Raw genomic sequence first — 12,948 nt, 5'->3', positions numbered from 1 at the left:
CCAGTGGTTTTTATCTAATCTCACCATGGATCTATTTACACACTTCTCGATAAAAAACAGGACTGCTTTTGACGTGAAAAACCTGCAGTGATGTCACGCACACACCAGTCAATGGTTTATAAAAATGGTGAAACATGATATGGGACACATTCGCAATCGCTCATAAGTAAACATTGTCTTCATGAATGCGTAAACTCAAAACACTGTAGTGAATTTAGATTTCAAGACTGTAAGCAAAGGACACGTTTATAAAAAAAAAAAAAATGTTCAGAATTGTTTACAAAACAAAATGTAAACACTGCACATCATTGAAAACGGCTCAATGTTGTCACCAAGTGGTCAAAAATAATATGGACTATTATCACAGATTAAAATTGATAAAAAACCCGTTAGTTTAGTGACCGCTGGGGTGGAACCTGGAACCTCTTTGGTGGAGTTTGCATGTTCTCTCTGTACTTCAATAGTATGTCACTCCAAATTGACCCAAAGCAACTTAAAGTTGCAAACAAGTTGATGTCAACAGCACAGATAAACATCTCTCTATGAAAAACAAAGGGCCAAATGACCAATGACAGTGAGAACCAACCAACAGGGGACGAGCAGCAGGTGTGGCCAGGGCTGGTCGACGTGAAAAACATGCTGACTATATTCTAACTATAGCCTGCCTGTTGGTGGCGCTCTTTTCAACTTATTTAAAACGTATGGATTCGGGATGCGATTGTTTTGTGAACCGGTGAAGCTATAGACCCACTGACTACAGATGAAAATACAAACAACAACAACAACAAAAAAAATGTGTCATTCCTACAGTTTCAAACAAGTATGAAGAGGAATTAAATGTAACAGTGGGAAGCGTATTATGGAGGAAGATAAGATGAGATAACCTTATTTATTTGTCCCACAAAGAAGACATTTGCAGTGGTTCAAGCAGCAGCAGATAAATAAACAGCTTAATAAAAATTGGAATATAGGCCTATACACACATATGGGCATAGGCCTGTATACAGTACAGAGAGAAAGGGGGAAGACAATGGTGCAAGAAAGGACATTGCACAATAAAAACAGAATATAAACATATGGCTGATTGTCTGTGGATTTCCTAATATTCAGTTTATAGACTGTGACAGCTGCGGACAGATGTGTATCTATTATTATTCAGTCAAGAATATAAGTCGCTTCAATCCAAAATACAAAAAAATCTTCACTCAAATAATAATAAAATAAACGTAATTTTCAATTGAATGACAAGTGTTGAAATGAAAAAAAAAAATCGATCTGACACCCAAATGATTGCATTTTTTTTCAATGAATAATACAGACACAAATCTACCTTCATAACACACACACACACACACATATATATACACATACGACCAAATAAATAACTGTGATTATAATATTTACACATTCAAAACAATAATAAACTGTTTTCATCTTGTGTAGGCCTACCTGTTATTATTCACTTTAAAGATAAGTTATTCAGTTCTAAAAACTGTCATAACACCGTGTAGTTTTACATGTTTAGAAAAGAAATTTGAGAACATTTACCTTTCATCTTGTGTTTTTTTTTTAATTTTATTTTTTTTAATTCAGTTAGTATTTTTCCACTAGTAACCGCCCTCGCGGACTGTCCCGTGTACTGAAGCGTTCGCCCCATGGGGCCCACGTGTTTCCTCGCTGCCATACAAAAACATCACGGGTGGCTGCTTCATTACCAGCACATGGCAGCGACGGACAGAGACACTCCAACGACACTATCTGCTTTATCTCTGTTTTTTTATTTTTTTATTTACGCAAAGTCCTCTCACTTTCAGCGTTTAGTTTACAAACTGAAAGCCAACAATACTATTTGAAAAGTACTGACTTAGGAGAAGTGAGTTTGGAGTGTTGTTGTTGAAACTCCAGCAGTTTTTCCCAGTTCTTCCGGTGCGTGCCTGTGAAAACATCAGGATGTCGAGCAGCTCCAGCCCAGTGAAAAGCTGTCCCATCCCCACCAGGGTCCTGACCCTCAAAGACTGGTCCCAGCTACCGGACTGTTACAGCCAGACACCCGGGGGGACCCTGTTCTCCACCACGCCCGGAGGTAAGAAGAAACAAAGGCATTTTTTATTTTTTTTTTTACACTTTAGCTTCATTATTACTGCACTAAGTGTACAATATGGACAGTAAATACTAGTTAAAATATGGAAGCCTGATAGACACATATTTCTGTTGTTACTATCTGTACTTTGTTTACTTCCAAATGCTGAGAAAGTTAATCACTTCCGTCCTAATGTCTTTACTTGCTCACTTTCGGTTTTTCTAATACAAGATGTGTATTAGCATTAACATCACTTGCGAAACATACATGCATGCACTAAAAAGATATGATGTAACATGCCCTAAATGCTGCATCATAAACAGCGATGGTATGAACAACACAACAGAGTCAATCCAACTCGTGACTTGTGATTGAAGAGGGTGGAAGTGTCCAGCTGTCAGGAGGAAGGCTGTGATTGGCTCTCCTGCAGCTGTAGACGCCTTTAAGTCCCGCCCCTTTCTCTGCATTTGAGGAACAGCAGGGAACGTTCTGTACGAGTGGAGAGGGAAAGAAAGAAAGTGTTGGAAGGGTTCCACCACAGAAGCAACAAATGGCACCTAAACTCAATATTTGCTTTTTTTGGTTTGTTTTTTACATAACTGTATGGGGCGACGTTTGTAAAGTTGCACATTTAGCAATAAACCACGTTAAAAAAAAAAAAAAAACATGATTTTTTTTTTTTTTTAATGTTACTTTTGACCAGATTTACAGGAATATTTGTGATATTTACTTTTCTCCTAAAAAATACAATGTCAATGTTTAATCTAAATATGAAATCTAAATGTTACATTTAAATATACATGTTAAATATAAATGCAAATGCTAAACACAAATGTTAAATATTAAATCTAAATGTTACATTTAAGTATAAATGCTAAATCTAAATATTGAATGATTTATTAACATATTTTTTTTTACAAGAAAAGCAAATTTCACAATTATTGCTGCAAGTCTGGTCAAAAGTAACTTAAAAAAACCAACCTAGTTTGTTGCAAAACCTTGTGAAAACTTGCTGTTCATTTTATCATGTGGAACTGTACAATCGGTGCCCCATATATAACTGCTCCCACATGGAGCAAGAGGCTCCATGTGGGAGCAGTGAGAGGCAATAGGTTACAAGCCAGCCCACCCCTTCTTCTTCTTCGTCATGTTTTCTCCCTCTTTGCCTCACCTCTCTTTGTTCAGGACTTGCTCCTCTTAATCCAGGCATTACATAAGGTGTTTTCCTCATAGACTAAGTGAGCCAGCCAATACTGTGCAGGTCAAACTTAAAAAAAGCAGAAAACTGACTGAGTGGCAGAATGTGTCTTGACCGGACATGCTTCAACACGTCTGCCTGCTTGACATGACGATAATTTGGTAGTAGTTGTTGACTGAGAAAAGCGCAAGTGTGACTCATATGATTTTAATTTTGTGATGCGTGCACGTCCTCATCTTTATAGAGAAGGTTCTGTCCTCTGATTTTCCCAAGAATTCCCATCTCAATGAGACAAAGCCCTAACATTCAATATGTTCGCTGTAACTCAGGTACCAGAATTGTCTACGACAGGAAGTTCCTCCTGGATTGCCGGAACTCTCCCCTCGCCCGGACCCCTCCATGTTGTCTGCCTCAGATCCCAGGGGTGACTGTCCCCGCCACACACCCCATGGGAAAATTACAAGATCTTAAAGAGGAGGAAGAGAAAGACATTGCAGGTACACGCACCTCTACCTTGTTGTTTGGCTTTTTTTCCCTCCTTGAGCTCCACAATGAGATCAGGTGACTGTGTAGGTCAAAAACATATTACCGAGTGACAGAGGATGCATTAAAACAGGTATTTCCTGAATGAACAACATTAACATCCCTCACCATGTCTGTAAATCTCTGGAAAAACAGTGTTTTCTTTTTACAATTTTGACTTTGTTTTAGCACACTATATAAAAAAGAAAACATTTAATATTGGCTGTGGACAATAGGGTGTTAAGTTTAGTGGTATAAAAAGTTTTCCAAAGATTCCAGATGGCATTTTGCCTTCTTCCTATTGATATTTTGAACATGTGTACCAAAAATTGAGCCAAAAAAAAAAAAAAAACATACATAAAAGGTGCCACACTTTTTCACAATTTGTATCGCTCAACCAAAGAATTTGTAACTTTCACAGATATCAAACTAACAACATGAAGGTAAGTATGGTTAATAATAGTTTATCTCTGTATTTATACTAAATGAACAGTTCAAACACAATTCTGGAAAATAGGTACAGATGCTTACAATGTCAATTGGAACAAGTAAAAAAGGCCATCTAGAAAAAATTCATGGAAATTAATTCTGTGGACAAGCTTAAAGTATGTGTAATGAATAGGACCAATCGTGCTGTGCCTGGTGTGCGTTTTGGGGCTAAAGAACCCACAATTGGGAGCAGGTGGTGCTTTAGCATCTACCCCACCCACCCAGCTCTGTTGCACCGTCTTTATACTATTTGGCACTTGGGAGATTGTGACCTCGAGTATAACTTAGATTAAAGCAGCTGTTGAAATCTGGGCCAGTAGCTTTGCTGAAGGATGCGCTCTCACTGGTGCATATTTACAGATTTGCTCTCATAGCCAAGTGGAGGGACACATTCTATTTAGAGAAGCAAGGAACCTTGTTATCACGGTCTGAAATGTGTTATCAGTGTGCTTTACTGTCAACTCGAAGTCCATTAGAACCAGTTCAACTGTGGATTTAATGCCCCAGATGGGGGAGGTAAACATGCAAGATTGTTTTTGTTTTTTTTCGCCGTCTTCCTCCTCACAGTTGTTAGTTTTTGATAAGAAATGTCGTTTAAAGCTCACTGTCTGTTAAGGCGTGGCTTTGTGTTTGTTCAACTACTTGTAAAATCTCTGACTCCCTTTCTTTCTAACAGATGACAGCCAGTTTGAGATGGACATCTGAGCTGCAGTGTTGCCTCCTGTGGAGAAATCCAAACACTTCCAGGCTTACTTATGACTGTTATGTATTGCATTTTTGTCATCTTTTGTGGAGGAACAAGAATGAAGCAGTTGGAAACTATAGAGTGTTTTTTACTCTATATATTGTGTGAAAAGCAAGGAATTTGTATTATATGTATTTAGAGGTAAATGATTACGTTGACGCTGAAACCGGATTGAGGAAAAATCAGTTTGATTTCCTTTTTTTTTTAAATGTTTTGTAAATAACGAACTTGTATCAAGACAATTTTTTTTTATGTTGGCCAAAAAAAAGGCAATTACATTGTGACAATGTAAATTCTCATTTTTCCAAAGCAAACATTTTTTTTTTAAGTTGTAATTTTCCCAAAGATAAAGTGTTTCTTTCTTGGGACAGAGAAAATAAATGTCTGCTTTTCCTGGGAGTCTATTGAAAATCCTCCACCCCCTTTTATTTGAATGAAATGTGTAAAACAAAAAATGTAATAAAGGCTGTAAAAACGCACTAGTCTTCTAATTTTTAAGATTTGATCATTTTGTTTTTCTTTCAGAATATCTTTTGAAACCATTGAACTTGTTGCTGGGGGGGGCACATGTTATCTAATCAGTGTTATTGTGTAGCTCAACATGTGATACTGTTGGTAGCTTACACGTACACAAGTGCTTTAGGTCACCATCATATATGGAAGATTAATCTCAAATGATAAAAATCCATTTAATACAATGAATAAACAGTTGGAGTATTACTTTTAAGCTTCTTGACGTTTCAATTAGCAATAGAAGACTGTCTAACCATTTGAAGCTAAATCTCAAATTGCATCACTTATCAGTTGTCACTGCTTCAGGAAGATGGAACAAACAATTGGAGCTATAGTTCAAGCCTTACGGTAGTTTTTCTTGTTTTTTTGTGTTTTAATGACATCAGCGTGAACTTTCGACGTTATGGCTCACAAAAAACATCCAATGACGCATTTGAACCAATCCTTGTATGATGTAAAGAAGTGGTCATGCATATTTACATAGCATGCAGTAAATGAGTTACATAACAGCCATAAATACTGGTATGTTATTGTTCCCTGGTGGAGAGAATGTATTGTAGAAGCCTTGTATTTGCATGTTCTCTTTTTAATGTAACCTACTCATATTTTCCCTGATGGACCATTCACATCCAGTGTTTTGGTATTCAAAATTAAACTTGTAAATTTATTGGAAGCTTTTTTAAGGTGGATTAACCTTGAAAACACTGGATTAGCCTATTCCCATTACCCTAATAAGGATAAACCAAGTTCATTGAACGTGTTTTAAAACGACTGATAAAATAAATAACTCCCCTGTTTTTACTCATTCAACAATGAATACATAAAATTATGAAGAAATAAAGTAGTATGAGGAATTTAAATATATGTTAATTTAAATAAAATATGACACGGTGATTGCAGTTGCATTGAATTGATTGAAATGGTTAGTAGTAAATTTCATTTAGACAGAATTAAACATTTCTCATGATATTCTTTGAAGCCAACCCTATAGGGTCTTGGGCATGAGACCTGTCAATCTGTGTGATTAGGGTCAGGGACAAAATTGACAGATCTTGCTGTGTGTGTAAAGAAGGCTTACTAGTGACTACCAGATCTGATCTAGTTATTGAAAGAGGGCAGCTTAAAACCAACAGCAAGATGCAGTGAAACCACAAAGGAACATAGGACACCAAGACTGGTATCTGATCAAGCACCAAAATGCAAACTTAAATGTTCATATACCAAGCAATTACTTGGATCTTTGATTCAAACACTGTGAGCATAATTCATGTTACATACTGTACATTGCATGAATGTTGCAGATGCTGCTGTCAGGGTATCTTGTGTGCTCTGATAAGCTATGTTATATCTGTTAGTAATGTAGGTCAGTTTGTTCAGCTGCTCATATCCTATTTTGTTTAGGAAGTGCATGCATTTACTGCACTTCATTATGTGACTTATACTTTATAGTAGCACCAAGAGAGTCACACTCAGTATCACAGAAAATTTTGATTTAGTTCTAGTCAGTGTATTGATTAAATTCTGACTGAAATGAAGTTGCCTTTTAGTCATCAGGACTATTTCAGTTATAGTCCAGTTTTAGTCAACTAAATGATGTTGAAATTTTGTTGTATTTTTTCGGACAACATTTTTTCAGGAACTTTACTTTGATCTCCTGACATGTTTCGACTGTCAACTGCCTGTCTTCTTCAGAGGCTTCTGCTGATTGTTTTGATGTTTTCTTGACTTCGCATAATAACTCCAGCAAGTTTATTTTGTCTTCTTTTTTCTTTTCTTTTTGAATAATATGTTACATTTTAATTCATTCGGACTACTTTTTTTTTTTTTTTTTAAGGAAATTTACTTTGATCTCCTGACATGTTTTGACTGTTAACTGGCAGTTGTCCGAATAAATGAAAACTTAACATTATTATTCAAAAAGACAAAATGAACTTGCTGGAATTATTATGTGGAAGTCAAAAAACATCAAAAATGATCAGCAGACGCCTCTGAAGAAGCCTGGCAGTTTACAGTCGAAACATGTCGGGAGATCAAACTAAATTTCCTGAAAAAAATGTCTGCAAAAATGAAACCTTAATATATTATTCAAAAAGAAGACAAAATAAACTTGCTGGAACCATTGAAATTTTAGTGGACTAAATCTCTTACAGATATAGTCAACTAAAAGCTTATGCTGTATATTTTGGTATTAATGTTTGTAAATACACACTAATTTGATGCATCAATGACGATGACTAAAACCATGAGTTCTGATTGGATTTCGTCCCATGCGATGACAATTTTATTTTTATTAGTCAACAAAAAAATCAATACATTTTAATTTAGTTTTCATTTTCATGTTATTTTAAATCAATCATTGTCTAGTTAGTCACGTTTTTTTTTAGAAGTATACTTGACGAAAGCTATGACGAAAATGTTTAGTCAACAAAGTCACGACTGCTCTGCTCTGTGCCAAAGAGTCACTCTGCCCCACTGCAAATATTAGACCAGACCAGACCAATGATGATAAGTGATAAATATGGCGAAAAGTGTATGTATAGTCAAACAGATAGCTTGTATGCACACAGCTTTTATCTGGTTCTCAGCACGTGAGAACGTCTGAACATGAGAACTGTGGCAAGAGCTACGTACGTGCAGTAAACATGTTCAGGGCACGTTTTTTCACCTTGGATTAAAAAAAAACTCCTTGATTTAAAAAAGCTCTCACTAATACATGCATTAATGCAGTGACTTTGACCATTATTCAACCATTCTAACAAAAAGTCGAGCAGGGGTTTGTTGACTGTCTGGTTTATTGCAGAGAGAGAACATGAGTTGAATTTCAGATCTTGTGCAACCATCTTGTCAACTGTGCAATTCGTCTCACGTGATATGTCAGACCATGGAATTGAACCCTTGCCTCGAAAACTGCGAGCGTAATCAATGATACATGCATGACATACATTACATGCAGTTTTTATAATCAACATGTGATGCATGTCCATATTAGACCATACCTAGGTCTAATATGTGCATACACAAATCATATTTAGCAAATCAATTTAAAAATGGTATATGTACAGTGGAAATAAAAAGTCTACACACCCCTGTTCAAATGCCAGGTTTTTGTGATGTAAAAAAATGACACCAAGATAAATCATTTGGCAAATCTGTCCACCTTTAATGTGACCTATAACCTATACAATGCAATTGAAAAACAAACTGAAACCTTTAAAGGAGAAAAACTAAAAGAAAAAACTTAAGATAACCTGGTTGCATAAATATGCACACCCTTAAACTAATACTTTGTTGCAACACCTTTGGCTTTTATTATAGCACAGAGTCTATCAGTATGGCACATCTTAATGGGGCAATATTTGCCCACTGTTCTTTACAAAACCACTCCAAATCTGACAGATTACGAGGACATCTCCTGCGCACAGCCCTCTTCAGATCACCCCACAGATGTTCAATGGGATTCAGGTCTGGACTCTGGCTGGGCCATTCCAAAACCTCAATCTTATTCTGGTGAAGCCATTATTTTGTTGATATGGCTGTGTGCTTAGGGTCATTGTCATGTTGAAAGATGAAGTTCCTCTTCATCTTCAGCTTTCTGACAGAGGCCCGAAGGTTTTGTGCCAATACTGCCTGGTATTTGGAACTGTTCATAATTCCCTCCATCCTGACTAAGGCTCTAGTTCCAGCTGAAGAAAAACAGCCCCAATGCATGAGGCTGCCACCACCATGCTTCATTGTAGGTATGATGTTCTTTTGGTGATGAGCAGTGTTGTTTTTGCACCAAATATACCTTTTGGAATTATGGCCAAAAAGTTCAACCTTGGTTTCACTGGACCATAACACATTTTTCTACATGTGTTTGGGAGACTTCAAATGTGTTTTTCCGAAATGAAGCCGGGGCTTGGATGTTTTTCTTTGTAAACTAAGGCTTCCGTCTTCCCACCCTACCACCTACCACCCCTAGAAGACGGGAGATTGTTGTCACATGCACTACACAGCCAGTACTTTCCAGAAAGTCCTGCAGCTCCCTCAATGTTGCGGTCGGCCTCTTGGACGCCTCCCTGACCAGTTTTCTTCTCGTCTTGTCATCAATTTTTGACGGACGTCTTGTTGTTAGTAAAGTCACTGTTGTGCCATAATTTTTCCACTTGATGATGACTGCTTTACTGTGTTCCATATTATATTTAATTCCTTGGAAATTCTTTTGTACCCTTCACCTAAACTGATATCTTTGAACAATGAGATCCAGCTAATGCTTTGGAAACTCTCTGCTGACCATGGCTTGTGCTGGAAGATGTGGCTACAAAAATGTCAGGAAAAACCTACGAGAACAGCTGAACTTTATTTGGGGTTAACAAAGGCACTTTAAATAATGACAGGTGTGTGTTGAGTCCAATTTAACATGAGTTTGAATGTGATTGGCTAAATTCGAACACAGCCTCGTCTCCAGTTACAAGAGGGCGTGCACACTTTTGCAACCTCATTCTCTCAATTTTTTATTTTTACTTCACCTCTATGAAAGGTTTCAGTTTGTTTTCCAGTTGCATTGTACAGGTTATAGGTCACATTAAAGGTGGAAAAAGTTGTGAAATTATTAATCTTGGTGTAATTTTTTTTACATCACAAAAACCTGGCATTTGAACAGGGGTGTGTAGTCTTTTTATATCCACTGTATTTATTAAAAACATGTATTAAAGGACTGCTGAGTTCTAGCCTCAGCAGCCTGTGTGTTTAGATTTAATTTGCTTGCAGTTGCATTGGTTTTCTGCAGGTTTTAGCGCAAAAAATATCCCAGCTAAGGACACAATACAATGCGTCACATTTTCCTTCATATGTTTCATTGTACGGTAGCTTTAGATTGATCGTAGGATTCATTGAAAATGTGTAACTTTGGCTTTGTCCTGTGATAAACTGGGGGCTTGTCCGGAGTGGAGTTCCTACGGTGGCCCTGAAGTGCAAAGCACGAATGCAAAACAGAGCACCAAAGACAAAACACAAACACAAAACATACACACACACAAAAGAAAGTACAAACACAAAAGACTAAACACAAACACAAAAAAGAAAACACACAGACAAAAAAGAAAACACTAAAAAGAAAACGCAAACACACACAAAAAAAAAAGACTTTTGTGTTTGTGTTTTTTCTTTTGTGTGTTCTCACATTTGCATTTGTGCTTTGCACTTCAGGGCCACCTTAAGTTTTATCAGACCCTCTGGCTCAGACTGAGACAGGTAAACCCTGAAGACGAATATAAATGAACAAATAAAGCCACAACCGGCGATAAACGGCCCTCGCCTTTGCCGCGCTGCCTTCACCAAATTGCGGCGCCTTTGCCGTGCCACCTTCGCTGCACCGCCTTCAATGCACTGCCTAAAATTCATACAAAGACATAATATAACAATGAATTTTATATTATTAATTAATGCATTATTACTGATTTGTTTGGACAGAAATGTACTATTAAGATATAAACTTAAGACATTTAGGATTTTTGTTGTTGTACTAACACATCCAAGAACAATGCTGGAGGTGTAGTTGTAGCAGTAGCAGTAGTAGTAGTAGTAGTAATAGTAGTAGTAGTAGTAGTAGTAGTAGTAGTGGTAGTAGTAGTAGTAGTAGTAATAGTAGCTCCAGGAGGAGTGTGTTAACGTTTGAGCTGACGATTTTCAAGATTTGGCCAATTTCCTATTAACACAAAATGGAGTATCTCAATACAAATTAACATGATAAAAAATAAAGCATGTGTCTCCTTGACTTTTTTGATCGAGAGGCCAAAACAGAACTTCGTGAAAAGTTCCAAACATTTTAGATTTTTTTTCCCCATATTAAATTCTCTTCTCTCTGTAGGGGGCGCTACTGCGCCAACGTCTGTTTTTCCACATTGAGCTGGTTTAGGGCAGGGAGTTTAACAACTTAGTCACATTTGTCGCAAATCCAACTTCATATGTGCAAATGGGAGCATTTAAAATGAAAAAAAAAATGAAAAATTAGGCCAAGATTCACAGCTCCACCCTGCAAACACGGTAAAATGTATCAAAATCCATGGCTAACTTTTGATGTCCCACTTCTCTAGATGATCTCCAGCAACTTTGAGCCATGTTGGTGAAACAACCTAGGAGAAGTGCGTTAAAATAGGACATTTGCCCCATATTAAATTCTCTTCACTTTGTAGGGTGCACTAACGCACCAATGTTCGTTTTAGGGCCGGGGGTTGATTCACATTTGATGCAAATCCGACATTATATGCGCAAATGGTAGCAATTTCCAAAATCTCGTAATGTTTTTTTTGCCGTTGTTGTTTAAATCGAAAATAGGGCCTAAATATGAGACGAGTTTTTGTTTACATTAAACACACATCATGTTCAGCTTTAATTAATATCACATGAGTATTAGAGAACATTATACTCTGGCGGGGTTAATGGTAAATGGACTTGATTTATATAGCGCTTTATAACCACTCTGAAGCAGTCCCAAAGCGCTTTACATATTCACCCAATCACTCTCACATTCACACACCAATGGGACAGGACTGCCATGCAAGGCGCAAGTCGACCACTGGGAGCAACTTAGGGTTCAGTGTCTTGCCCAAGGACACTTCGACACATAGTCAGGTACTGGGATCGAACCCCCAACCTCTCGATCAGAAGACGACCCTCTACCACCTGAGCCACGGTAGGGCGGGTGGCCTGGGGCCCGCCGTCCTCCGGGCTGTACTGGTGTGGGGGGGGGTGTCTCATGTCAGCGCGTGTGTGGCCGGGGGTGGCCTCTGTGGGGAGGGGGAGCTCTGCTGGTGGCACTTGGTGTGGGTTGGCGGGACCTGGCTGGGGGTGCTTAGGTTCGCTTGTTGGTTGGTGGGTGGCGGGATGGCCCTGCTTGGGCGGCTGATGGCGTCCTCTCTTGTCGGGGGGGCCGGGGCCGCCTCCCTGTAGAGGGCGTTGTATCGTGATGCCCTGCGGGCCTGTGCTGGCCCTGGTGCGGGCTTCTCTCCTGCCCGGCCGCCCCCTGGACTGCTGGGGGGTGTGGCTGGTGCCTGGCCGCGTCTGGGGGATGGGGGTGCCGCCGTGCCCCGTGGTCTGGGGGGTGCCCCGGGATGGGTCTCCAGCCGTGCTGCTTGGCGCGTCCCTGGGGTCAGCTGTGCCGCGTGCCCGTCTGCACCATCTATCCTCTCCGGTGGCCCGCCATGTGGACGGGCCGGGCTTGCACCAGACAGGCCTCCTAAAATGAACACCTCACTTCACTCCCAGCTGGTCTGGCTCACTCATTTGGTGCACCACACACCCATACCCAACCCTTGGGGGGCTGGATGGTGGGGCTGAGGGTGGAAAGTGCCGCCGACTGTGCTACTGAGTAGTGGCGCGGGGGCAGCATTCCCACCTCAAATTGCCCTACCAATCCCTCCA

At 39.0% G+C, this 12,948-nt stretch overlaps 1 protein-coding gene across 1 annotated transcript; it reads left to right on the top strand.

Annotated features, from left to right (window-relative positions):
* The first annotated feature begins 1,700 nt into the window (after positions 1 to 1,700).
* eif4ebp3l (eukaryotic translation initiation factor 4E binding protein 3, like) lies at positions 1,701 to 5,513 on the top strand. The gene is made up of 3 exons (XM_028458926.1): positions 1,701 to 2,083; positions 3,608 to 3,775; positions 4,966 to 5,513. The coding sequence occupies exons 1-3, from the start codon at positions 1,951 to 1,953 to the stop codon at positions 4,992 to 4,994; spliced, it is 330 nt and encodes a 109-aa protein (XP_028314727.1). The 5' UTR covers positions 1,701 to 1,950; the 3' UTR covers positions 4,995 to 5,513.
* The last annotated feature ends 7,435 nt before the right edge of the window (positions 5,514 to 12,948 follow it).

This window comes from Gouania willdenowi, chromosome 10 (assembly GCF_900634775.1).
Source record: "Gouania willdenowi chromosome 10, fGouWil2.1, whole genome shotgun sequence".
NCBI classification, from domain to species: domain Eukaryota; kingdom Metazoa; phylum Chordata; class Actinopteri; order Blenniiformes; family Gobiesocidae; genus Gouania; species Gouania willdenowi.
The sequence above is the reverse complement of the archived record's forward strand: the minus strand, read 5'-3'. Positions and strand labels throughout refer to the sequence as shown.

What these genes read in the sequence shown, in the direction of transcription:
- eif4ebp3l (XM_028458926.1), top strand. Translation starts at nt 1,951, where the DNA reads ATGTCGAGCAGCTCCAGCCCAGTGAAAAGCTGTCCCATCCCCACCAGG. An exon ending in GTTCTCCACCACGCCCGGAG is followed by an intron (nt 2,084 to 3,607) that starts GTAAGAAGAAAC and finishes GCTGTAACTCAG; the next exon opens with GTACCAGAATTGTCTACGAC. An exon ending in GGAAGAGAAAGACATTGCAG is followed by an intron (nt 3,776 to 4,965) that starts GTACACGCACCT and finishes TCTTTCTAACAG; the next exon opens with ATGACAGCCAGTTTGAGATG.